This window comes from Equus quagga, chromosome 15 (genome assembly GCF_021613505.1).
Source record: "Equus quagga isolate Etosha38 chromosome 15, UCLA_HA_Equagga_1.0, whole genome shotgun sequence".
Lineage (NCBI taxonomy): Eukaryota > Metazoa > Chordata > Mammalia > Perissodactyla > Equidae > Equus > Equus quagga.
The window spans coordinates 81605241-81632062 of NC_060281.1; the positions used below are offsets into that span (position 1 = coordinate 81605241).

Sequence of the window (26822 nt, forward strand, 5' to 3'; positions counted from 1 at the left end):
TCTCACAGGACTGTGAGTGTTCACTGAAACAATTCTAGCAAATGGCTTTGCAAGGTGCAGTGTTCTCCCTGTGGGTGTTGGAAACTCCCGGGGACCTTTAATAAAACACAAGTGCCCCAGGCCCCACCCCCAGGGCACCAGATTTAATTGGGTGTCAGGGGTAAATTGGGCTCCCGGATGACTCTGATGCACAGCCAGGGTGAGGGCTGCAGTACTTGGTGGCGAGGTGGCCAAATGAATGACTGGGGCTCATCCTGCGTTGGTTTGCCTTCTTCATGCGAATGCTGAAGGCACAGGCGAGCCTCGACGTGGTTAGCATCCTTGTGTGTTCTGCCGGAAAGAAACGAGGCAGGAGAAGCATGGACTTTGGGCTCACCCAGCCTGAGCTAGCTGGCTTGAGTCTGTTGACCTCTTGAGCCAGTTTCCTTGTTTGAAAGAATGGCCACCTGGGTGGCTTATTGTGAGAATTAATGAGATTATAAATAGAAGAGCCGGCATGGAGCGCTGGTGCTCATGGACCCTGGTAACTGACATGCGGAGTCTCCCGAGAAGAGTTAGATGCTAAGACCCGCTTGGAGATGCAAAAATCTCCAGATTTAAGCTCACTGAAGGGTACATGATGCCCTCGTGTGGTTCAAACTAGATTTGGCTGGGAAAAGGAGTATCTTTAATGTAAGTTAAAAAAAACAAACAAACATGCATTTCTTTTAGCTGTACAACCACATATTTTGGGGTTTGGGCTATTCTGGTAATGTTGCTGTGGCTGCTTACGAGCAGCTTCTGATGTGTAGAGGTCAGCTTCAACTCTCAGAGGATGTCAACCAGGACAACGATGTCTCATTTTAAAAATCACAAGGAAAAGTGGTGGCGAATTGCAGTGTTGCCACATATAATAAAGAAAGGAAAGAGACAAGCCCAGTCTAGAGGACTGTGAATTAAATAGCAGAACATGCCACACAGGACAGTCTGACATGGTTCCACCCGGCACCTCTAATTTGAGATTCTTATAAAGGCCTTGCTCTGGGGCCTTGTCCACAGGCGGTGGAGGGAATGCCTTTGAAGTTCTGTGCCCTTCACAGAACCCACAGGACTTTTAATTTTTTAAACAAGGGAGGTATATTTAAGAGAAGAGGCAGGGCCGGCCCGTGGCCGAGTGGTTAAGTTCACATGCTCTGCTTCGCTGGCCCAGGGTTTTGCCGATTTGGATCCTGGGTGCAGACCTAACACTGCTCATCAGGCCACGCTGAGGTGGAGTCCCACATGCCACAGCTAGGACCTACAACTAGGATATGCAACTATCTACTGGGGCTTCGGGGAGGAAAAAAATAAATAAGAGAAAATAAAAAAGGATTGCATTTAAAAAAAAAAGGCAGCCAGCCTATGCCTGAACCAAAACACCACTATCACAAAAGATAACACATCTCACTTTTGAAGAGTTGAAGATTTGAGACTGTTAGCCAGTATTTCAAGATCATGTTTTCAGTAAAAATTTGGGCCTCCTTTGGTGGGATTTTAGTTGGTGGCTGACAGTAGGGACCTCAGAACCCTGCCTGGCAACCCTGAGGGCAGGTCTGGGCAGGAGGGAGAAACCAGAAGGTCTGTGTTTGTGTTGGAGGGAGGGTGGTGTTTTAAACAACTTTAGCTCACTGTACACGTTCCGACAATTCAGAATGGACTACTTAGGTGTCACACCGGCGCATGACAGAGAACGGACAAAGGAAGTTTCTTCCCTGTGGCTTAGCTCGTCCACCACCGCACAAAAACAGCCAGGAGGTGGTCCAAGTCAGGGGCATTGGAATCAGCTGCCCGACCCAAAGCGGAGCCCGGGGTCTGGAAATTTCCTTTACACTCGTTCCCCAGGTGCGCTTTACATGGCCAGGCCACAGCTTCAGGGTACCGTCTGACCAGCCTTTCTCAGATTCCAGGGTTTCACAAACCAGTGAAATTACTTGTGAGTTGTCAATCTGTTATCTTGCAAAGAGCAACAAACAGTGATGGCTATCTGCTTCTCCTTCCCCTTGTTTCCTAAGACATCGCGGACGTTTGGCTTTGTAGAAGTCTCCGGACACGGTCTTTACCGCCCCGTTTGCTTGGGAAGGGGCGTACGCCATCATGGTCTGGCATCTGGGAAGCCCAAGGGGCTCTGGCAGCACGCTGGGGTGAGGGAGGGGTCCAAGAGACAAGGCTTACCAGAGAAAAACATTGTCTTATATGCTTTTATTTACTGTACACATGCAGATCTGTCTTATGTACAATACCCTATTACTCTATCAAGTAATCATACCGAGGCATTCTCTTGATAATCTTCCCAAAATAGATTCAGGTAAAATAGGTATCTGTGCACTTCATGGACTAGCAAAACTTGAGACTTCATTGATTCCAGTTTGGAGGCCATATACACAATTCAAAATATACATACACTGGGTTAAGGCTGTAAGAGTGGGTTGAAAGAAACCACAGGATCCGGAACAGTTAAACTGTGTATTTCGCTTGCGTCAGAGCCACAACGCGAACGCAAATGCTGTGCGCATCTCACAGCTGTCTGCTGTAGTGCGGGGCCTTCTGAACAGACACGGAGGCTGCCCGGGCTGCGCAGACAGCCGACACGACTCGTCGGAGGCTGCGCCGAGGGCTCATTTCTTCTCCGCCTCGCCTTTCTTGGGTTCTTGTTTCAGCTTGTAATCAGCCAGGGCAGCCTTGATTGCATCTTCAGCCAGCACTGGAAGTAAGGGAAGAAAGAGAGCCTAAGTTCTAGAATCTAAAGTCTTCGGAACAGAATCTTTAAGAGCTGGAGCGCAGCAGCTGGGGAGGGCTTCACCGAGTCGCCGAGCCAGGATGGGGGCGTGAGGAGCAGGCCGGAAAGCCAGCCTGCTGGTCCTGAGCACGCCACTCCTGCCTGCTGCCTCTGGAGACAGGCTGGGGGTAGATCCCTGGGATTCTCGGTTCGTTCCTTAGCCTCCTGGAATCTACTTTCTCTTCTGTAAAACTGGGACAACGTGTGAGGACTTACAGAGTGGGTCTGACACACAGTAGGGCTACAACTGTTAGTTCTCATGTGCCCACATGGCAGTCTGGAATAAATCCAGGAGATGCTGGTTAAGATAGCCGGCACAATTTAGGTAGAAGGGATGGCGTCTGCCACATCGCTCTCTAGTGATCCTGAGTTTGAAAACTTTTATTTAGGAGTTGATATGAAAAGTGAGGCTCTGAGGGAAAATATAAATGGAGAGAGCTGGAATGCCAGGAGAAAGCAAGCAAACAGCAGAGAGCCTTAGCTACGGGCCTCAGTCCCCGAGGAGGCCCAAGGAGGAGGCTGGGGCTTTCCTGAAGCCGTGTGGAAATGTTTACAAACTGCAGCCTTTACTCAAGGGTCCTTGAAATTCCAGTCAAGGGGCAAGAACTCGGGGCTGAGCAGACTTCCTGAAGACTGCGGCAGCGTGTCTCCGCCCCGGCACTCAGCTCTCCTCCTGAGTCTTACCCCAGCAAGGGGCCTGGCTCTCGGCTCATTTTTAACTAATTTGGTCAGTAAACCTCCATCACTAAGTTAAGCCTGCTGTTTCTCATTTCTTCCCTTCCCAAGAAGGTTGAGAGAAGATGGAAAAACCTTTCGATTTAAGACAGAGCCGGAAGTGGAGAGCCAAGTGCCGGTCTTCCGGCATCTGAGCTCGCCCTTAGGACAGCGGAGGGGACACAGCACAACCCGGCTTAGTCATTCCACACGCGCAGATGCACTCCGACAGACCAGCATCTAGCCAGGAAGGGATGCAGTGCACACCGAATGGGATTACGGCCAAAGCTGTTTTCTCCTCTGCTGACCCTAACTTTACCACCGTGACGTGGGAACAGCACGGACTTTGGAATCAAAGATTGGGGCTTAGGTTCCGGCTCTCCCACTGAGGAGCAGTGTGACTGGGGTGCTTCCACCCGAGTCCCCGTCTCCTCATGTGTGAGAGGGGGAGGTAATGACACCTTCTGTGGCCCGGAGGCATCTTGGAGGTTTACAAATGATGCTATGAAGTGCTCAGCAAGGTGCCTGGCACACACTGCCTCCTGGAAAACTGTCCTGGAGACGGCTGAGACCATGGGGCTCAACGCTCTGACAGTCACAAAGACGGACTCTGCGAGCTCTGACCCTGCAGGGTTATAAAGACGGGTGCCATGACATAAAAGGACCTGTCATCACTGTCAGAAGTCCAGCTTGATGCCATTACAAAAGGACTCCCAACTCTCCCAGCTCCTGGCATTCCGGGGGGCAGACTTACTGGAGCAGTGCAGTTTCACAGGAGGAAGGCAGAGTTCCTTGGCGATGTCCGTGTTTTTGATGGTCAAGGCTTCCTCCACCTGGGAGGTATACAGGAAAGACAAGTGGCTTTAGTGAGGCTCTATGTGGAGGGACAGACAGTAAGAAAGGAAGGCCAAGGAGGCCCCAGCACGGGGTTGGGGATGGTTTCCACTGAGTAAGCCCAAACAAAGGACCCGTGCCTGTACGGCAGGGCTGCAGCTGGGACTCTCAGGTGTGAAGACACACTGGCACCGCGTGGCTGGGGCGAGCAGGGCCAGCAAAGCCACCTCTGTAAGCCAGAGTGGACTGTGAGGATCTCTTAGGGCTCTGCTAAAGGCCAGCAACATGAGTCTTTTTTTTAAAAAAGGCAGTGATTTCCGTGCTGATTGTGTGACCCTCAGCTTCCCTGATGTCCTTGTACCACACTTTTCTGAGATGAGCTGAGTGGCGTCGGGGATGGGAGAGGTGGCACCCCAGCACTGTGGCGGAGGCACAAGCAGGCCCTGGGAGGAGAGCTCAGGCTCCTGCTCCACCTGAAGGAGAATGTGTGTCCTCCAGACGGACTGAATGGGATGTCTGGGGTCGGGTCGAGAGCCCGAGGGCACAAGGTGAGGCAGGTGGTTCCCTGCTCAGGGGGAAGAGCCCCACTGCCATAAGGAAAGCCAGATGTCCCCGTCTGCCCCCCGTTTCCCGGTTCCGCTAACTCCGCTGAATGATGCTTCAAATCCCGGAAACTCAGATGGGAGGTTCTCACGGTCAAAAAAGGCCCTCTTCCCCACCTTCTGATCACAGCTCACAGTGCCCTAAGGGCCGGGTCCTGGGAGCACACGTGCCTTGTCCCCTCATCTCCCTTTCCCTGAGGATGGTTCTGGACAAATCCCTGCAGAGCCACCTCCTGCCAGAACAGGACAGGTCCGTGCTGCCTTGGCCCCGAGGAGCTCGCCAGGCAGAAGGTCCTGAGCCGCAGGCAGCAGGCGGCCTGGCACAGCACTCTGCTGCAGAGCTGCCCGGCCCCAAGCATGCCGCTCCGTGACTCAGCTTCCTACACTCGGTGCCGTGGGGCTACAGAGACGAGACTGTGCCATCCGGCTTTCCGGAGAGGTGTCAGTGACGACCGGCCTTTAGAAAGTCCAGCTCTTCACTGGCTTTGGGGCCTTCTACCTCTGCAGCGGCTGGGGAGGGGTTCTGGCAGAGAAAAGGATGGAAAGCATGTTCCAGCCTTTCTTATCTCCCCTCAGAGGCTGCCCACCAGCTGCGGCATCACTGCTCTGATTTATTTGCTCACTCTGCCCCTCCCACCCCTCACTGTGTTTTTCATTCTCCAACCCTGTTTAGCACAAGCTAGTTTGTTATTTCATGAATCCTTGTGAGCCACCTGCAATCCTTCTTGCAACAAGATGGGAGGAAATAAACAAGAAAACAAACCACTAAACCATACCCTCCCCGCTCTGACCTTCGGCTCCTAAACAATTCTAACATCAGGAACGTTGGAGAAAACCAAAGATTTCTTTTCAGTTCTATTTTGTCAGAGGGAGAGCCGAGGATCTTTTTTTCTATCTAATTAAAAACAAAACACCACGCAGATCCCTTAACAAATAAAAATGACCACCACCAACAAAACCCCCCAAAACTAAAAAACACTTAACAAAATTATCCCTCATTCCCAATGTGGAGAAGAATTTAATCAAAATCCGGGTAGGAGAAATTAAAAAAAAATTCTTAGAACGCTATTTTGAAAAACTCATAGTTCCTTTTTTTCACTCACTAAACCCTTTAACTGCAAGCCAGGTGTGCGCAGAATGCGGTTTAATTCTGTCCAATTTGCAAGCGACCTTACCGTCTTCCCTTTGACCCACTCGGTGGCTAACGAGCTGGAGGCAATGGCAGAACCACAGCCAAACGTTTTAAACCGGGCGTCCACGATCTTCCCCTTTTCGTCCACTTGAATCTAGAAAGGAGACGGGAGTCAGGCAGTGATCCCGGTGCTGCCTTGCAGAGCCTGTCCCCACGGAGGGGCCCTGGGGCTCTCCCCAAGAGCTTTGGTCTTGCTTTCCACACCTTAAGTTTTGGCACCAATTACTGAGCTGGCTTAGTTTCAAAGAGCTCAGGGAGGAAAAGCTAAACATAGGAACAACTACACAGAATTATCCAGGCCTCGCTGGTAAAGATCAGCTGAAAAATATGCCCCCTCCCCAGTTTTGGTTTTCTTTGCTAGCCTGCTTTCTGGCTACGCAGTTCTCTTCACAGCTGCTGGATAAACCCGCCTCTGTAAACGCTAGGAGAGCCTGCACTACAGGTCTCTGGTTGATGCTTTTTTCTTGGGCACCAAGTTGCATTTGCCTTGTTTCTGCTTTCCAAGACAGGCACGAAGACCTCTAGCAAGCTGCCCACCCACCATGATGAAGCAGATTGTGCATAAAGCTATGCTTTACCCAAGTGCCAGTCACTGCCTTCAGGGGGCCTCCAATTTGGGGGAGGTTTACTACATTTCTTATCTCACTGGGGACTGCTGGCTGAACGGTTGTGGTTTTCCTTTGATCAGTAAAATTCACAAAACCTTTTACTTTGCCGAAGTTGGAATTTAAGCTGATACAGGGACTAGAAAAGTGAGATCAGCTTCCTGTCTCAGAAAGGGTCAGCATAGGCTACTAGCGGGAGGACTAGCGTTCAGTCCCTGCTCTGACAGTTTACAACACTGACTCATCCCACCCCACAGGAATCAAGGTGCAGTGCGCACGGAACGCTGCACGTGCACAGGCTTCGTAAACGATGAAGCAACCGTCTAAGCAGAGGGATTACTGTGATGACCATTAAAGACACAAACCAGTCCCACCTGTAGTTTCATCACATCGCCACATGCTGGAGCCCCCACCAATCCAGTTCCAACATTTTTAGACGTCTTGTCAAGGGACCCTACATTTCTAGGATTTTCATAATGATCAACAACCTGAAATGAGAGGAAAGGAATCATGACTCTTTTTGGCACTGATCTCCCCACTTGACTGGAGTGGAGGCAATCACTACATCCCAAATCCCCCTGGGTAGGAAGGCTCAAATTTCTGTCAATGAGGACCCTTTGGGACCCAAAGTCTTTCTGTATCTCCTCTCCAACCACCTTCAGAGAGTTAAGATACTGGAGAAAAATCAGCCAAATCATGTCTTAATTCCATAGAGTTTTAAACCAGAGATAATTACTTAACCTTCACCCACCTAAGTCACCAGATTTGGGCTCAAACAAATTTTATTGATTTCCAAATAAAAGCCATTCTCAAAAGATAATGATTACTATTCAAAAATTCTAAAAATAAGTACGGTCTAGAGATTGAAGCCTTCCCCAGACCCGCAAGGAGACTGTTCCAGGAGGAACAATGCTACGGAACGTGTCCATTTGTGAATGATGATAAAATCAGTCCCCTTCCCATACTTCAGGGCCCTGAAACCACCCCGGCGCAGCAGCGCCCCCTGGTGGCTGAAAGGCTGCTGGCCCGAATTCATTCAGCGTGAAATGTCAACAAAACACTGCCAGGAGGGAAAGGAGCGAAGTCCTTGGCGAACGAGAAGCCAGAACCGGCACACCGCAGGCTTTAATAACCTTGGGGTCCGTTTACCAGTTAGCCCGAAGTATCCCGATCTTCCAGTCTCCTTCCCTCCACCTATCTGACCACGGATTTTGACTCCAAGCTCCGGGACCCTACAAGATCATATCCAATCTGGACTTTCTGCCCCATGCTGATTTCCAGCATTCTTTAGTTAGTTTCTGGAGTGAAAGAAATCTCACGTCTAGGGGACTTTACGCCCCCATAAGGCAAGGGCTGTAAACTACGCAGCTAGTCCTCTCCCCCTCCTCCCGCAAAAAACCCGAAACATAAATAAAAACATGACTGTCGGTTACGTGTCTGACTCCGCTCAGAGGCTCCTTCCTACAAGGGTAACAGCAGCAGCACCGTAAATGGTCCTCACGTGGCAGGCATCAGGCCGAGGACTCCACGAGCATCATCTCGTGCAGGTCTAGGACTGCCAAGACCCCCCCACCCCGTCCACAAACGGGGTACCAGATTCGGCGAAAGGCAGTGCCTCGCCCAAGGTCACTTGGCCAGGGCCGCGCCGCTGTGCGTGTCTGTCCCTGCATCAGGCTGGCAGGGACAGGTGCCAACAGGCTCGCTGTCCCGCGCTGCTGGGAAGTGGAAAGGCTGGGACGCGCGACCTGGCAGCCGTCGGCGGGCCCTGGCCGTGGCTACCCCACGAGCGGTGGCCGTCACTTTTATTTCCGGCGGGGTAGGGCTCCCGCGCAGCGAGGGAGAGCGCGGAGGCACGGCGCGGCCCCTGCACCCCCGGCCGGGCGCCGCCCCTTCGCCGGGCCTCAGTGGGGCTCCCCGAGCCGCTCCTCCCTCGGCCCGGCCCCCGTCGGGCGCCGCTACGCCCGGGCCCCCTCGGCGGTCCTCGCACTCCCGCCCCCCGGCCGCTGCGGCCCCGCGCACCCCCCGCCCGCGCCTACCTTCTTGTGATAGAGCCGGGCCGGAGCTGACAGCTCCCGGGCTGGCAGGCGCGGGCTCCGCAGCAGCAGGGCCGACGCCGCCCGCCTCAGACGGCCCGCTCCAGCCGCCGCCATCTTGCGCGCTTGCGCCTGCGCAGGCGAGCGCGAGGTCGAGAGGCGTCGGCTCCTAGCTCGGAGCGCTCGCCCTCCTACGTCACCGCGACGTCGCGCCTGCGCCCTCTCGCTCCGTGCACGTGTCCGCGCCTTGGCCCCGCCTTGACCACGCCCCTCGGGGCGGGCGGGGCGCGGAGCTGGAAGGCGTTCAGTCCTGGGAGGGCGTGTCCTCGGTGCTGGGTTCTGGGTCTGCTGGGATCTCGGCCTCCTGGAGTGCTGGACCGAAGTTCACGTTCACAAAGGCCACCGCCGGAATGCGGCGCACAGGATCATCTAATCCACGTTTCTTGGCTCTGTTTTGCAGCTTAGGAAGTTGAGGTTCAGAGCGGTTTGGTAACTGGTCTAAGGTTGCCCACAGTTAGACTCAGTCGGGATTCAAACTCGAAAAATCCTGTTAGAATCCCGGTTCTGCTCCTTCCTGGCTGTGTGACCGTAGGCAAATGACGTCAGCTCTCTAAGCCTTGAGCTTCTCTTTTGTACTAATTCAAGGACAGTTTTTTCAGTCATAGAGTCATGTGTTGAGTACCTATCATGTGTCAAGGCGCTATACTAGGCTTTGGGGTTCCAACGGAAAGAAAGACGCAGTTCCTGCCCCATTAAGCTTGCTAATGAAGGAGGAAAGCAATAAATAAACACACGAATACTTTCCTACCTCAAAAATGGGAAGCTTAATTAAGAAGGAAACAAACACTGTCATGATTTTTTTTTAAAGTGTATATATTTTTTAAAAAGTGTATATATTTGTCTATTTCAATATAAACCATCAAATTGTCACAATTTATATGACAATACCTGGCAAAGAAGAGTTTCTAAATAAATGGTTAGTCACGTAACTTATTAATATTGGTCTGCAGAATATGATTTTATAAAACGAGAAATCTCACACGCATTTAACGCCTGCTAGTCACCAGGCATTACATAAAGGGGAGGAATCTCTGGGAAATGGGCTTTTCTCATAGATGGTGTAATAGATCCTTCCCCGAGGAATTGATGCTCAGTTGACGCTTCCCCGCGTTTGAAGCTCAGTTGCTGGGGAGACTGAACCACGCGCCAGGTCACACTGGGTAGTAAGTTAGGCATTTATCCCAAGAATCATATTGACCTTCTCAAGATGGCGCCAAACCCTTGACCACAGTCATCACGCTCGCTCCATGACTTCCTCTAATGGCCTCCACTTCCTGTCCAAAGACCCAACGTCTGTCTGAAGTTGTGGCGGAACATATGCCATGTTGGCGGGTTTTTTCCTCTGACGAGAACCTTTACAAGTATGTAAGAATAATATGAATGGCGTGCGTCTCGAGGTTTTTCCGTCATCCGAGGCTCACAGTTTCCCTCTGGGTGGCAAGAGCGCGGCGTTTTTGATCAGGCGCGCGCCGCGGGCAGCTTCTACTTCCGCGGGTCTTCGGCGGCCGTGTGAGGACCCGAGAGTCACTGGAAGCGCAAGATGGCGACGGCGGCTGCAACCTCGGCTTCGGAACCGGAGGCTGAGCCCAAGGCCGGGCCCAAGGCCGAGGGAGAGGAGGAGGAGGTGAAGGCGGCTAGGACGAGGAGGAAGGTGTTATCGCGGGCTGTGGCCGCTGCGACGTGCAAGACCATGGGGCCAGGGTGGGACCAGCAGGAGGAGGGCATGAGCGAGAGCGATGGAGACGAGGAGTACGCCATGGCTTCGTCGGCGGAGAGCTCCCCCGGGGAGTACGAGTGGGAGTACGACGAGGAGGAGGAGAAGAACCAGCTGGAGATCGAGCGGCTGGAGGAGCAGGTGCGCCCAGGGGTGGGCGGCGGGCTCTTTCCCTGGGGCCGCCGGGCGCGGCCCGCCTCCCCGGTCCTGAGCGGGAAGAAAGCCGCGGAACCGCTCTTCCCGCAGCTGCCGGCATCGGAGCGCTTCCCGCCGGCCCCGTGCTGGGCAAGCCATATGCCAATGAATCCTCGCAACGACCCCGCCGAGGAAGGGGCGCATCCCCCGTTTTACGGGAGGAAACAGGCTCCTCGTGGAAGTAATTCTCTAGCTCGAGATGACGCTTCCTGCAAGTGGCGAGTCGGGTCTTGAACTTTAAACCGATTCCAGCGCTCCCACTCTTAACACACCGTTAAACTCTGTCCAGCAGTGGAAATGTAATTCTGTCCTTAAGAGAAGGGTGTCTTCCTGAAGGAATGATGATAATGATGAAATAGGGTGTGATAGGAAAAATATTGATCGTGACGGCCATCATGGGGATAGAAAGGTAGAGATTTCGGCGTCTGGAGGCGAAGGCCCCAGTTCTAGCTGTTCCACACCTTTGTGTGCTTGGGCGCCTTTCTTCTTTGAGTCTCGGCTTCCTCATCTGTAAATTGGGAGCAGCAATTCTTGCATCATGTAATTGTCATAACGGTGATTATAGTTCATTGCGCGGCGCTTAGTAGTCGTGTGACTTCTAGTCTGTAACCTTATGAGATATAGGTGGTGGATCGCCTGTGTAATCCAGGATCCTAGCAGGAGATAGGTAGTGAATTCAAATTAGGGTAATTTGAGAAAAAGCCAATAAAGGGACTGCTGTGTTTAGAAAGGTGTGGCAGGGACATCAGGAGTGAAGATTTAGTACCTCAGGGCTAGTAACAGCAGGACCTTGTGTTCACTTTTAGGGCTGAAGGGGTGAGGGGAGTGACCGATTTTCTGAATGGTTGTGTGAAGAGGGCACCTAAGAGAATCTAAGACTTTAGGGCAAAGGGTGTGGCCCCAGTTTCCCATCAGAGATTGGAGTGAGGGAGGAAATACCTGGGCCTCCCTCTCCCCCTCTGTGCACACATCTGCTGGTGCCTCATACCTGGCACACCCTGCTGGGAGCAAAAGAGCCATGAAGCCAGTTGATGTGGTCCACAGAGGGGGGCACAGGACAGGGAGGAGGGAGTGGAGTGGATTTGGAGGGGCAGACGGAAGAGATCAAGCACATTCTCAATTTACAGGTGAGGAAACAGGCTCAGAACAAATGATGAAATGATTTGTTTAAAGTCACTCATAAGGGGATTTGAACTTTTCGGGGTTGTTTGTGGACCACATGCCCCCTGTGTATGTGAAATCACTTAGTGATGTGAAGATTACTTGCTTAACCTTGCTGGGTGTGAGATTCCTTATAATGTCTTCTCTGGGAGTGATGTTTTTGTTAAGTTATGAAATAGTGATATCATCTATTGGTATAGCCTGTCCCACTTGTCATCAGATTTGACTGTGAAAGGAACCACTTGGAGTAGGCAGGTGGTTACCATTTCTGCTTTTTATGAGTAACTATGCTGATGTTCATTCAGTCTTTTTACTCATTCAGCAAATACAGTGTGATACAGAGTGCCTGACTGGCTGTGTCCCTGTCCTTATGGACGTCTCTTCACGCTTCTAGTCTTGGGCCTTTCAATGAGCCATAAGCTCACTTGGATCTTACTATTCTATGAGGTAGAGGAAATAGGATAATCTGTTTTAGTGGAAGGGGAGGCTTGGAAGCAGAGAGGTGAAGTCCTTGATGAGGGTGTCCAGCTTACTAGTCTAGGGGAGGAAGACAATTCCTCTATGCTCCAGGTCCTTCTGGTTGGTCTAAGAATTAAATTGACATGAGACAGAATAACAGGAGAAAAGCAAACAAAGCTTTATAATATGTATACATGGGAGAGACCCAGGACAACTGGGTAACTCGCCAGAATGGCCAAAGCTGCTACCTTAAATACCATCTTCAGCTCAAGGCAGAGGAGGATGTTGGGGGTAGTGGTTTGGGTCTTCAAAGGGGAGGAAAGCAATTTACATGGAGGTGGAAAGGCAAATGGGCCAGCTACAGACGGTGTGACCTGAGAGACACGTTTTATGTTACTTACATTACATTACATTACAGTTAGCTTATGGTGGTAGCTCCTTCCGGGAACAGGCCTTCTATCTTAAATTCTTTTAGGCAGTTAAGGGGAAGGTCAAAGTCTCTTTCAGAGTCTTTTGTTCTTAAAAATAATCAAGCCAAAGAGATGCATTTTGGGGTGGCCAATTCTGATCCCCTACCCTAGGGAGGAGGAGGGGTCGGAGCTGAGGTCTCCTGACCTCTGGTGCTCTGCAGTGGCCTGCATTGCGTACTCCACCGAGGCTGCGATGGAGCCCAAGGTGACCACGCGGGAGGGGCGCTGGCCAGTGATGGTGAATTGAAGAGCCTCTGGCCGCCTTCTCTTTGTCCTGGGCCTAGAAATTGACTTTCCCAATTTTTCCAAGCCTCCTTTCGACCTCATCGTAACCTCACAGCCTCTGGTTCCTGCCGTAACTGCTCTTAGGTGCAGTATGATGATGAATAACTTCCAGATAGGTCTGGGAAGTGTTCAGCCTTGCCATGTCTGTGAATTTCAGTTCTCATCCCTAGGTGTGTTTTGTGAAAGCTGGAAAATAGTGGGCTGGCTGGCTGTGTAACAAAAGCCAGGATTTTCCAGCACTTGTGTTTGGTCCTGAAATGAAAAGTGGCACCTCAGGCAGGTTCGTCAGTGCGCCCTGGTGCGGTGCAGAGATGGCTTTGCGGCCGTGTGAGAGCTCAGGGCCGCTGCTTGCTGGTGGAAAGACCTTGTACACGTTCTTTCAGCTCTCTGGGCCTGTGGGGTCCCAGCTGGGGAAGGAGGGTTGTAACAGTGCCTCCCTCATGGGGCCGTTGTGGAGCTTAAGAGATGCGATGCGTGTTACACTCTTGGCACAGTTTGGCACGTCGTGGGTGCTGTGCCAGGGCCTGTTTGACAGACCTGCGCCGTTCTCCTGTCCCTGCCTTTCCCTGATTGCAGCAGCGGTGGCCCTTCCATCAGCCTCTCTGTTACCTCTCCACCCCATCCCAGGTCGTGCCCTCAGGGAGTTAGGAAGTCAGCGGGTCCCTCTGCGTTGGCCAAGCCGCCTCTTCTCTGTGAAGCGCCCTTCGTAGTTAATGATGTTGTGAGGCCAGAATAGGGCAGCGTCTGCACTCATCTGTCAGTGCCCAGGGAACTCCGTGGAGCTCTCTCTCCTTGCATCGCAGTGTGCATTTAGTATGCACACTTTCAGAGCATCTCTCCGTATACAGCATCTTCATTGTTGGGCCTGAAAGTCAGAAATTTAGACGAGAAGCCACCTTAGAGGCAGTTCCTCTACTTCACTGACTTTTCTGCCTTTTTCTTTGGACCCGCACATGCTGTTCACTTGAGGGGCACTTGCACAGACATTGCTCACACTAAGTAGCAAGGACTCTCCCGCCCGCCTTTGCGCTGACAAACTCGTTCAGACCGAGGTGTGTTGAGAGTGGTGGGGTGGACAGCGAGAGCCTTGAATGCTCTTTAATGCCCAAAGTACATCTTTCCCCAGCTTCTCTTCTTCTCCTTCTTTTTTTTTTTTTTTTAAAGTTTGGCACCTGAGCTAACATCTGTTGCCAATCTTCTTCTTTTTTTTTTCTGCTTTTTCTCCCCAAATCCCCCCAGTACATAGTCGTATATTCTAGTTATGGGTCCTTCTAGTTGTGGCATGTTGGACGCCGCCTCAGCATGACCTGATGAGCGGTGCCATGTCCGTGCCCAGGATCCAAACTGGGGAAACCCTGGGCCGCCGAAGTGGATCATGTGAATTTAACCACTTGGCCACAGGGCTGGCCCACACTTCTCTTCTTTAACTTTTGTTACTTGTGTGACACACTTGCTGGTCCATCTTGAAACATCAGTGTGTCATGAGAGCCCACTTGAGGAGCAGAGCTTTACTCCAGCTCTTTCATGGTCCAAATGGGGACACTGAGGACCAATGTGTCCTGACCTAGTCCAGTCATTTTTCCACCCGTCATGTAATCATGGGATGGGTTCAGCTTGTCAAATTTTATAAATTATGAGCAGAACATTGCTAAAAGTCTTAAGATTTAAAAAAAGTTACAGGTCCTGCTCCTATCTGTTACTGATTCTTCTTTGTTAGCTTTTTGCATGTAATTTGATCCATACCAAGCAGTTCACATCTGGAAGTTAGAAGGTGTGGTGATCCAGTGAGCACCGCTTCCCACAGCGGGCGCTCTAAGATAACGTCCTTGGTCCTGTCGTGTGTACCTGTGACTTCTCTCCTGTCGTCCTCCTCCCTTATCCTCTCCTAAAACCCAGGTGACTACTTCCTTTTTTTTTTGGTGCGGTAACTACTTTCTGGAATCTTGTGTACTTCCTTTTCAAACAGGTTTAGTCTTATCACCTCAGCGTGCATCCCTAAACAATATATTGTCCACTTTTGTTCGTTTTTGAGCTTTTTCAAAAGTGTATCCGGCTATTTGTAGTCTGGGACTGGTTTTCAGTCAGCAGTGTGTTGCTAAGATTTATTTTTGTCACGTACAGCTACAGTTCATCCGTTTTGACTAGCATGTACGGTCATGTGTTGCTTAGTGACGGGGGCGTGTTCTGAGAAATGCTGGGCGATTTTGTCATTGTGAGACCATCCTAGAGTGCACTTACACAAACCTAAGTGGTCTAGCCTACTACACACCTAGGCTGTATGGTACTAATCTCATGGGACCACCATCGTATCTGCGGGCTGTCGTTGGCCAAAACGTTATGTGGTACACGACTGTATTTAGTATATCAGTGTGTGAGTGTCCCACAGTTTGTCAGTTCTTCTGGCATTTGGCTTGCTTACACTTTCTTTTTCCTATTACAGACAGGCTACAAGGAACATTGTTACTGGTGAACTATGCTGCTACTGAACGTGTATAAGCATTTTTCTAAGTCAAATTGGGGTCATGGTCATGGGTCATGAATTCACGTTAGTAGGTACAACCGGTGCCACCTGTGTCATATATTTTCCTTCCTTGTGGGTCTGTTTCCGGGCGTTCTCGTTGGTTCTCTTGGTCTCTCTATTCCTGTCTCAGTTCCGCAGTCTAACTCATTGCTGAGACGTGCTGTCTGGGGAGGCCAGTACTGCGGTGCGTGTTGGAGTGCAGCAGCTCGCATCGACATGGTGGAGAGCACATTGTCAGTGGGCACAGTGGGAGTTGCATGAAGTACAGGTGGCCTGCCGTCTCTGGAGAGGGAAGCATTTATTGCTGAAACGTTGTGGCTGATGTTGGAAAAGTAGATGCTGGTCTAGTCTCCGTGTATGGACGTACGGTATCCCCATATCTCAACTTGTATGAAAGCCTTTGTAAAAAATTAAGCCTTTCCTTTTGAGATAATGGTAGGTTTTGCTGCAGTTGTAAGAAATAATACAAATAGATCCCGTGTACCCTTTACCCAGTTTCCCCCAATAGTAACCTTTCGTAAAACTATGGTGTAATATCACGACCCCGATATTGACAGTGATACAGTCAAGACACAGATCGGTCTGTCACCACAAGGATCCCGCCTGTTGCCCTTTTATAGGCACAGTTCCTGACCTCTGGCCACCGCTAATGTGTCCTCTATTCTAATTTAGTCATTTCAAGAATGTTACGTAAGTGGAGTCACAGTTATGTAACCTTCTGAGATTAGCTCTTCACTCAGCATAACTCCCTGGGGATTCCTCTGAGTTGTGTGTATATGAGTTGGTTCCTTTTTGTGGCTGAGTAGTATTCCACGGGTGGCTGTACCATGGTTAGTTTAACCGTTCATCTGGGTTGTTTCCAGTTTTGGCTGTGAGGAATAAAGCTGTTATGAACATTCCTGTACAGGTGTCTGTGTGAACATAGGTTTTATTTCTCTGGAAAAATGCCCAGGGGTGCACTTGGCGGGTGATATGGTAATGTTGTGTGTTGAATTTTGTAAGAAACTGCCAAGCTGTTTTCCAGAGTTGCTGTACCCGTTTTACACTCCCATCAGCAACATATGAGTGGTCTGGGTTTTTTCATCTTCTCCAGCATTGGTGGTGTCACTTTTTTTTATTTTGGCCGTTCTGTTAGGTGTGTAATGGTATCTCACTGTGGTTTTAATTTGTATTTCCCTGAGAGCTAATGCTGTGCCCTTATTTGCCATCTCTGTGTCCTCTTTGGATATATGTGGTGGTTCATGTCTTTGCCCATGTTTTAATTGGATTGTTTGTTGTTTACTGTAGCGTTTGGAGTTACATCTTTTAGATATTAGTCCTTTGTCAGATGTGTGGTTTGTAAATATTTTTCCCAGTGTTTACTTGTCTTTGCATCCTCTTAACAGAATCTTTTACAGAGCAAAAGGTTTTCATTTTGGTAAGGTCCTAACTTGCTGAGAATTTTTATTATGAGTGGTTGTTGGGTTTTCTCAGACGTGTTTTCTGTTGCAGTTGTTACTGTGCTTTTTGGTCTTTAGCCTGTTGATGTAGTGGATTACAGTGCTTGCTTTTCAAAGGTTGACTAGCCTTGCGTACCTGGAATAAATCCCACGTAGGCATGGGGCCTGCTCTTTTTGTACGTTGAATTTAGTTCTCTGAGTCCTCCACACTGTGCCAGCTGTAGCCCACTTGTTTTGATTTGCTCTATTTTCATTCAGTTCTGTGTATTTTTAAATTTTCTTTGAGACTTCCTCTTTGACCCATAGATTAGTTAGAAGCGTATTGCGTAATTTCCAAGTGTTTAGAGATTTTCCTACTTCTATTGACTTCCGGTTTGATTCTATTGTGATGAGAAAACGTACTCTCTGTTATTTCATTTCTTTTAAATTTGCTGAAGTTTGTTTTATGGCGTAGGATAAGGTCTCAGTGGATGCTCCATGGACACTTAAGAAAAAGATGTGTGTTCTGTTGTTGTTGGGCGGAGTGTCCTATGTGTGTCAGTTAGATCGTGTTGGCCGATGGTGTTGAGTTCTTCGAGATCCTGGCTGAGTATCTGCCTTGTAGTCCTTTTAGTCGCTGAAATGGGGGATGTGGAACTTCCCAGTAGAGCTGTGGATCCGTGTCTTCCTTCTTGCAGCTCTGTCAGGTTTTGCTTCATCTATTTTGAGACTCTGTTGTTTGGTGTGTACACGTCTTCCTGATGGGATGATCCTTTTATCGTTATGTAATGTCCATTTTTATCTCTGATAATTTCCTTTGCTCTGAAGTCTACTTTATGTGATATTAATGTAGCCACTTATGCTGCTTTTTTTTGTTGTTGTTGCTGAGGAAGATTCGTCCTGAGCTAACATCTGTTGCCGATCTTCCTCTTTTTGCTGAGGAAGATCCATCCTGAGCTAACATCTGTGCCAGTCTTCCTGTATTTTGTATGTGGGTCGCTGCCACAGCATGGCTGCTGAGGAGTGGTGTAGGTCTGTGACCGTGAGCTGAACCTGGGCCGCCAAAGTGGAGTGCACCGGACTTAGCCACCAGGCCCTGGGGCCGGCCCGTGCTTCTTTTTGATCACTGTTTGCATGATGTGTCTCTGCCCATTCTTTTACTTTCAGCCCACCCCTGTCCTTGAATTTGAAGTAACTTTCTCGTACTCAGCACATAGTTGGGTCATGTTTTTATCCATTCTGCTGTTCCCTGCTTTCTAATGTGCACTTACACCATACACATTTAGGGTAATTATTGGTATATTAGCGCTAAAGGCTGACATTTTATTGTCTTCTGTTTGTTTCCTCTGTTCCTTGTTTTTCTTTCTCTTTTTTCTTGCCTTCTTGTGGGTTACTTAAACTTTTCTTAGCATTCCATCTTGATTTGTTTATAGTGATTTTTAGGGGAATGCTTTGTGTAGTGTCTTAGTGGTTGCTTCGAGTATTACAGTCTATTTGACTTAGATGGTCTCTGTGTTTTACCACTGAGTGAAGTGTGGAGATCTTCCTTCCATTTAGGTCCCTTTACCCTTCCTACTTTTAAATCCTGTTATTGTGGATATCAGGCTTAAATTTTTGTTTGTTATTACATACAATTTAGAAAACAGGAGAAGGATCATCTGTTGTGTGTAACCCATATTTTTGCTCTTTCTCTTATTCTTTCTTCCTTCCTGATGCTCCAGGATTCCTTTTATCATTTCCTTTCTGTTTGAAGAACTTCCTTTTGCTCTTGTTTAGGAGTAAGTCTGCTAGTGGCAATTTTTTTTTAGTGTTCCTCTGTCTTAGACATATGATAGCTTTTAAGCAATTAATTTATTATTTTAACTTTTGGTGTGAAAAGTTTCAAATATAAAAATAAACCTTTATGTACCTATCACTTAGTTTTGCCAGATACCAATGTGTTGCCATTCTTGATTCTCCCAGTAGGGGTTTTTTTGTTTGTTGTTTAGTAAAGGACAAGCGCTTACCTCTGTACCTGGCTCGTGCTAAAGCAGGTTACTAAATTATCTTGAAATCCTCACAAGAAGCATGTGAGCTAGAACCTACGAGTATCCTCCCTTTTTTTCTTTTTTTTGCTGATGAAGATTAGCCCTGAGCTAACATCTGTGCCAGTCTTCCTCCACTTTTTATGTGTGGGTCACTGGCACAGCATGGCTGATGAGTGGTGTAGGTCCGCGCTCGGGATCCAAAGCTGCGAACCCGGGCTGCTGAAGTGGAGTGCGCTGGACGTAACCATTAAGCCACAGAACTGGCCCCAGTATCCCCATTTTATAGATGAGGAATTGAAGGCTTAGAAAAGTTAATAACTTGCCTAAGGTCACACTTTGTGTTTGTTTTGTTAGAATGTTTTCTGTATTTTGGAGAGAACCCAAGTGTATTCTGGCCGGGGTTGTAACAAATTTGAGGGAGCTTCATGTTTATCATAAAAAGCCTCTTTTCTTCATCTTCCTGTGGGTCAGTGTTGCGTTACTGTTTCAGTGGCTGTCCCAGATGGCACATTTATCTTCTTCGTGGCAGCCGTGTGCGTTGTCACCAGTGGTGAAAATAGCTAAGTTACTTTGATGATGGCATTTTAAATGTCAACTTCTGTTCCTCTTCCTTTCAGCTGTCTATCAACGTCTATGACTACAACTGCCACGTGGACCTGATCCGGCTGCTCCGGCTGGAAGGGGAGCTTACCAAAGTGAGGATGGCCCGCCAGAAGATGAGCGAGATCTTCCCTCTGACTGAAGGTAGCGCTTGTGCAGTCAGCCTGCGTTATGAGCACAGAATTGAAGGGGGCATGGTTTTCTCAATGCTGAAAGTGGGTCAGGCTCCTTCTAGAAAATTTGGAACGTATCGTGCAAAGAAGAGAATCCATCATCCAAAGTCAGCGATTTTCAGTTTATCGTTTTGTAGTTTTTTGCAAAATGTAGGTGTGATCATATAATACTGATTCACATTTCGAATCCTGATTTCTTTATCCTAACACTATGATAAAAATTTTCTATGTTACTAAACTTTTCCCTTAGTCCCTATTTCCTATTCCATTAATTAGGTATTTAATTAATTCTCTCAGAAGTAGATAATTGTAAATGTATTCCAGTTAAACATATTCATTTTTGGTGAACAAGATTGGCCCTGGGCTAACATCTTTGGCAATCTTCCTCTATTTTTTTTTTGAGGAAGATTAGCCCTGAGCTAACATCTGTGCCCATCCTCCTCCATTTTATACGTGGGACGCCTGCCACAGCATGGCTTGATAAGTGGTGTGTAGGTCTGTGCCTGAGATCTGGACTGGTGAACCCCAGGCCTCCAAAGCAGAGTGTGTGAACTCAACCACCACACCACCGGGCCGGCCCTACAATTAAACTTGTACAAACGATTTTTAATGTAACTGTTTCATACCTTATTTGTTCCATGATAGTTAGGCATTTAGGTCATTTCTACTTGTTTGCTAATTTGAATCATAATTACGCTGAGCATCTTTGTAGTTAGGCCTACCTGAATATTCACAGTTGATCTTCTGGAGAGCAGTTGGAAAACACTGGTCCTGCATCCAGCTCTGCCCCCCTCCCATAGAGTAGCTGCTGAGTATAGACCCTGAAGTCAGATGGCCCACGCTCGTTCCTGCTTAAACGTCGTACCAGCTGTGGGACCTTAAACAAATTATGGAAACGTGCTAAGACTCCGTTTTCCCAGCATAAGATGGGGTCACAGTAGTTTCTGCCTCATAGTACACGGATGGATGAGGCCTTCTGTGTGCAGCACTTACCACGTGCCTGGCACGTCATCAGTGCTTGGGTAGATGCCACTGTTGCTAGTTACTAGCACCTTCCTCACAGGACTTTGGCAAAGTTTGGGTGAGAAAATATATACGCCAGTACTTTGCAAACTATGAAATGCCCAGTAGGCGTAGGGTACTGTGGTTTTCATGGTTTGATCTGTAGGAAGCATAAACATTCTGTATGCACGGTGCAGGTTTAGGAATGGACTTCTGTGACCTGTGCGGGTTGTATAGGGCGGGTGAAGCATTTGCGTGCTGATGACGCGCAGCAAGGTCCCTGCTTCCAGCCCACCCTTTGGTGAGGGAGGTGGTAATGCAAGATGTGCTCTTGTCTTTTAGAGCTCTGGCTGGAGTGGCTGCATGACGAGATCAGCATGGCCCTGGACGGCCTGGACAGAGAGCACGTGTACGACCTCTTTGAGAAAGCTGTGAAGGATTACATTTGTAAGTTCCCGGTGGGCTTCTGGGAGGGTGTCTGGCCGTGTCATCCAGCATCAGTCTCTGCTGTTGTGGATTGTATTGAGAGATGTTACTACCCAGAAAAGAGAGTATTAGTCTAGCAATTAGAAAGATTCGACTTCAGGTTTTTCTTTCTTTCTTTCTTTCTTTTTTTGCTGAGGAAGATTAGCCCTGAGCTAACATATGTTGCTAATCTTCCTCTTTTTTTTTGGCTTGAGGAAGATTTGCCCTGAGCTAATATCTGTGCCATTCTGCCTCAACTTTATATGTGGGTCACTGCCACAGCATGGCTGACAAGTGGCCTAGGTCCACGTGAACCCGGGCCACTGAAGCAGAGTGCACTGAACTGAACCACTCTGCCAGGGGGCTGGCCCCATTGACTTCAGTTATTCTTATCGTCATGTCTGGTCTTCACTTGAGGATGTTTGGTTTTAAAATACAAGGAAAAAAATTATTTGTAGTAAGGGAATAAATATACTCACATCCAGCGTTTATCTGGCAGGGAGCTCTTAGATTATTTCCAGATGACGAAAGGTTACCTTCTACATGTTGAATGTGTTTTTAGAAGTTTCGGACAGGATGCTGCTTTTTCTAAATATTAAAAAATGTAAAATGTTTTCATTTTGAAATAATTACAGATGTACAGGGAATTGCAAAAATAGTACAGAGAAGTTCTGTGTGCTTACTCCTTGCAGTTTCCCCAGATATCTTATAGCCATCTTGCAAAATCAAAGCTGGGAACTTGACCTTGGTGCAGTGTGTATATAGTTCTATGACATTTTGTCCCGTGAGTAGATTCGGGTCACCACCCCTGCAGTCGAGTTAGAGAGTTAGAGAGCGCCTGTCACCACAGAACTCTCCTGGGGTAGGCCTTGTACAGTGCGGCCAGGTGGGGGCGCCTTACCTGCTTTGAGTCCTTTTCCCTCCCCTGTTGATGGCTTAACTCTCTGAACATCTCTGCGTACATCGAGGGCCATGTGGGACAACGCTATGGACTAAATGTTTCTAGTGCCCCCCTTTGCGTAAGCACCCTTCTTCCCTGTCTGACTTTCCTCTCCCCACTGTGGGCATCTCCCATGGTGGGCAGCGCCAACTTAGAAGATAAACTGCCCCAGGGGAGAGAAGTCTTCCGCCACCTTTTCCAGCCAATAAGAATTTCTCATTTGTTTACTTTTTATAATCTGAATAATGAAAACAATAGGTGTTATGTGAATATAAAATTACACTAAATGTATTTTTGAAAGCTGTACTTGGGTCTCTGCTCTTGTGCCGCCACGTGGCCTCGGAGAATCTCTGACAGAGTTCCAAATGCATGATGTTCCCATGTCTCCTGATGATCCTGTTCCCCTTTCATGGTGCCCCAAAGTCACCAGTGACAGCACCAATCCTCTTTCTCCAAGAATCTTTCGTCCTTCCGTAGACTGATGGTTTTCGGTCCCCTCTGGTTTTGCGGTTGTCTCTGCCGTCAGGCCTGCGCCGTCACTTGGTGCTGATGTCAGCGTGCCTTCCCTTCCCCCAGCTGCCTCAGGGCTGCTGTGGGTAGGAAGCCAGATCACCATGCTTCTTAGATGAGGGCTCATCAGTAGTTTTGAATGCGGCCCGAGGGCTTGCTCTGTTATTTTCTGGAGCTTTAGTGTGTGGAACTTGTGTCATTTGTTTTAAATGTTCGAAAACTCCTCTTGCCTGCTTCTTACTTTTTAACTACGTTTTGCACGTTTGAGGATGTCAGGCGTAGACCTCCTTTATTTCTCATCACGTACTCAGTGATGATTCTGGGCTGTCTGGGAGGTGGCCAGTGTGCCATTAATAGCTATGGCTCTGGCCCTTTGGCTCTAAAGATTTTGAGAATCAGGTTCCTCGGTCCTTGGGAGAGCCTCGTGCCTGTTTTGGACCTGGGATCTAGTGACGCGTTCCTTTGTTTACTCCTCATAGTCACTGTGGACTCTGCACCCTTGGGTTTGCCGAGTTTAAGATGCTCTTCATAATATTTGCCTGTCTCTAGATTATTTAAATATTGGGAGGAGCCATGATGTAATCTATTGAGAACTACCTTCTCTTTAGAGGAGGAGCTGTTTCATAGACTATCTGTAAACGTGACTTACCCTCACGAAGGGCGTCAGCTCCAGGAGCTAGCTCATTTCCATTTTTATTTTGCAGCCCATATGGCAGCTCTGTATTGGTGAGTGAAAACAGAGAAGCTAACAGACTGTGGCTAAGTTCTTTGAAATAAACCTATTTCAGTGAAAAAGCAAGCCTTAGGAAAAGACAATAATTCGGAAATTGGTTTATCTTTTTAGTATTTTTATTTTACAAGGTTAGTGAATAGGCCTCTGATATTACTTCAGGTTTCTGAAAAGTGACTCGATAGGCAAACCGTGTAGAGCTAGAATTGATGCATTCATGAAGAGTTCGTTCATTAGTCTAGTCTTAAAGCCACGTGAGTGAGTGTATAAAAAGTTTAAAAAGAAAGTGAAAGAAACGAGGCAATCAGGTCTTTTTGGTTGTTAAAATGTCATTAAAAATAGGGATTTAAAATATAGATTTCCAGTAACAGAATTGGTGCTTTTAATTTTGTTTTTTTCCACTTTGACCAGAAGGCTTAACAATTAGTCAAGATTCAAAAGTTGAGAAATTCTAGGCTTTGAAATCTCTTTGAAGATTGATTGAGATTTGCAACTCTTTTCATTGCAGTCTGTTGCTGGCTTCTTTCAGTTTCAGTAAATAAGCATTGCAGTCCCAGTCATATTACATATTACCACCTGGCATCTCCCGTGGATGCAGTTAAATCTCAACGACGATACCCAGCGGGGACGTTGTTTATAACATGCTTTCTTCTCCGGCTGCAGGATTAGCGTAGTCAAATCGGGGTGCTGGTTGATGATGCTCTGACCTTTTTGCATGAATGAGTGCTCTTTTGGTGGGCACATTTCTTTTGTTCTGCATCAAAACAAAAATTTTGACATTGGAGTATTTCATCTCGTGAACTAATAGAACACTTGTCATTTTCAGGTCCTAACATCTGGCTGGAGTATGGCCAGTACTCAGTCGGTGGGATTGGTCAGAAAGGCGGCCTTGAGAAAGTCCGCTCTGTGTTTGAGAGGGCTCTCTCCTCCGTCGGGTTACACATGACCAAAGGACTCGCCATCTGGGAGGCCTACCGGGAGTTTGAAAGTGCGATTGTGGAAGCCGCCCGGGTGAGTGCCCTGGCTCCGGGACCGGTGCCTGCCTTTGACTGGTCGGGGCTGTTCCGTAAGTGGTCTTGGGAAGGACACAGTTAGCAAAATGGTCTTCGCCACTCCCTTAGTGGGTGGGCAGTAAAAGAAATAAAATCAGCAGTCTTTGTGGAATAGCAGGAATGCTTTCTTTGACTAAAAAGCAGATGACTCTACGATTTTTTCCTGATATTTAAAAATATTACTGTCTTAGTTATTGTTTCCAGATGAATGCACAAGAACAACTATGTCATGCCAAAAAAACATATATGTATATCTCTATAACATATATATAAACATATATATATGTATATCTCATGTCCATTGGTGGCTGTGAGAGGATGAGCCCGTCATAATTGCATATTTTAGACTATGATTTATAGAATTTTCCAATGCCCTCCCTAGTGTCCCCTCTCCACTACGTTTGTGTGTGTGCACAGTTATTGCGGGCACGTAGTGGAGCCCTCTCGTCGTTAGACCCTTGTCCTTAGACTAGCCCAGCCCCTTCTGGATGGTGTCCCTGTTAGAAGTCTGCAGTGGTGCCTTCCCTTCACCTGCTGGAGGTGTCAGGGCTAGCTCCTTCAGCTGGCATTTGTGGCTCTCTAGAATCAGATGTAACTCTGCGTGGACTCTGCTCCCACGCTCCCCTCAACGTTCTCTCACTGTCTGGCCACGGTACTTTTATGGACACTGTTCCTTCAACTGAGAGATTTCTTTCTCTCGTTAGCTCTAGAGAGCCTACAGACTCATCCCAAATGCCAGCTTCTCCAGGAGTCTTTCCTGATTTCTTCCCTTCATAACAACAAAACTCAGCCCTAGAAACCAGCTTAAAGCAAGCCACAGTGCTTTGATACTGGTGACACTTTGCTTTTCTGATACGTACATTCTGCCTCATCATAGTCGTTTGGATACGTTTCTGATGATCCTTCTTGTTTTCTCCCCATCGTACATGCTTAGTAGCAGAGATAATACTTATTTTTGCAGTATTTGGCACAATACCTCATGTATAAGAGCTCATATAGATGTTTTTAGTTTGAACTAAAAGTGTATTGAAATTTTTTGAAGGAGGAAGAACCAAAGTTTGTCATTTACTACGAATTTGCTTCTTTAGCCCATAGCTGGCTTCCTTTCCCCTTTTGACCGGGAACAAACCTTTGATTCACAGCTTGAGAAAGTCCACAGTCTCTTCCGGCGACAGTTGGCGATCCCGCTCTATGGTAAGAGAAACTGACGTGTCAATAGCCAGCCCTTCGTGGTTTCTGAAACGCTTTGGGGTATGTCATGCAGTTAGGCCTTCCCCAGCATCCCGTGGGGCAAGTGTGGCTGGTGTTCTTACTCTCATTGGACAGTGTCACTGTGGACGAGGCCCTTGGTCACAACTTGCCTTGAATTGTATTAGTAATGCTCAGGAGGGTTATGAGGGCCAGGGCAGGACTGGAAGCTGCATGTCCGGACACCCAGTTGCGATCTCTCTCCTCCTGTTAGACGTTGTTGGAGAGGCAGAGACAGGGTCTCTGAAGGGACAGGGAAACTGACCCCCTGTGTTTTCTGGGGAAACTTTGTTGCATTGAGGTTCCATTGTAAGCATTCGCTCTTCAGGACTAACCTCTTCCCTGCTAGAGTGGGGATTTCCGTGGGTTTATCTCATCTCCTATGAGGCGATGTGGCTCAGAAGCACCATCGACTGGAAGTATTCGTATCTGAATTTCTTGGGGTTTGGTAAGGCTTCCCCTTTTTGGGTGGATATACTCTGGCGAGCCAAGCCTTCGAGGCTCTGGAGCTGGGAGCCGAGCAGCACAGGGTGTTTCCTGAGTGTGGGGAGTTTGGGGCTGCATCTTGTTTCCTCCCTAGGCATGGTTGTGCATCATGGCCCTCAGGACCTCCGGGCACCTTGAGCCCAGGCAGTGCTGCTCTTTTTACTTCATGGCGTATTTGGATCTGATTTAACAAATCATAAAAGTGACTCTCCTTGAGTCAAATCCTTGAGTGACATGCAGAAAAGGCTAGAACTGAGCTGGCTTGTAGATTTCCTCTCCCCTACCAGGCTGAGGCAGCGTAGCGTAGCGAGGAGAGCATGGTCGCGAGCCGGCCTGCCTGGGCTCAGCCGCACTGTGCTGTTGACTGCAGACAAGTGAGGGAATTCCTGCTTCAGTTTCCTCAACTGCGAAACCGGGGCCTGATAGAACCACCTCGCAGAGTGTGGGACCTGAGAGCGTTCATGGGGGCGGAGGGCTGGGACATAGGAAGCCCCAGGCGAGTGTTGCGGAAGGATTGCTGCTGGCTTCCCTG

At 48.4% G+C, this 26822-nt stretch overlaps 2 protein-coding genes across 3 annotated transcripts in view; one reads left to right on the top strand and one right to left on the bottom strand.

The window, feature by feature from the left end:
• Positions 1–2200: 2200 nt before the first annotated feature.
• Positions 2201–8960, bottom strand: ISCU (iron-sulfur cluster assembly enzyme). The gene is made up of 5 exons (XM_046638695.1): positions 8778–8960; positions 7116–7229; positions 6120–6230; positions 4263–4341; positions 2201–2719 (listed from the first exon to the last, which is right to left on the bottom strand). The coding sequence occupies exons 1-5, from the start codon at positions 8889–8891 to the stop codon at positions 2634–2636; spliced, it is 504 nt and encodes a 167-aa protein (XP_046494651.1). The 5' UTR covers positions 8892–8960; the 3' UTR covers positions 2201–2633.
• Positions 8961–10369: 1409 nt separating this feature from the next.
• SART3 (spliceosome associated factor 3, U4/U6 recycling protein) overlaps positions 10370–26822 on the top strand; it is a 34831-nt gene continuing 18378 nt past the window's right edge. Inside the window, exons 1-5 of one of the 2 annotated variants that reach the window (XM_046639682.1) lie at positions 10370–10689; positions 19702–19828; positions 21202–21306; positions 24331–24515; positions 25645–25750. In XM_046639682.1, coding sequence (XP_046495638.1) covers positions 10375–10689; positions 19702–19828; positions 21202–21306; positions 24331–24515; positions 25645–25750 — 838 coding nt within the window. In that variant the 5' untranslated portion in view covers positions 10370–10374. The remainder of the gene's footprint in view (positions 10690–19701; positions 19829–21201; positions 21307–24330; positions 24516–25644; positions 25751–26822) is intronic. The other variant, XM_046639683.1, reaches the window with a different exon arrangement.

Bases quoted from the DNA above. Each gene is read 5' to 3' on its own strand.
- ISCU (XM_046638695.1), bottom strand. From the start codon at position 8,891: ATGGCGGCGGCTGGAGCGGGCCGTCTGAGGCGGGCGGCGTCGGCCCTG. The intron at 7,230-8,777 runs GTAGGCGCGGGC...CTCTCATTTCAG, and splicing joins CCCGGCTCTATCACAAGAAG to GTTGTTGATCATTATGAAAA. The intron at 6,231-7,115 runs GTGGGACTGGTT...TCTCCTTTCTAG, and splicing joins GCGATGTGATGAAACTACAG to ATTCAAGTGGACGAAAAGGG.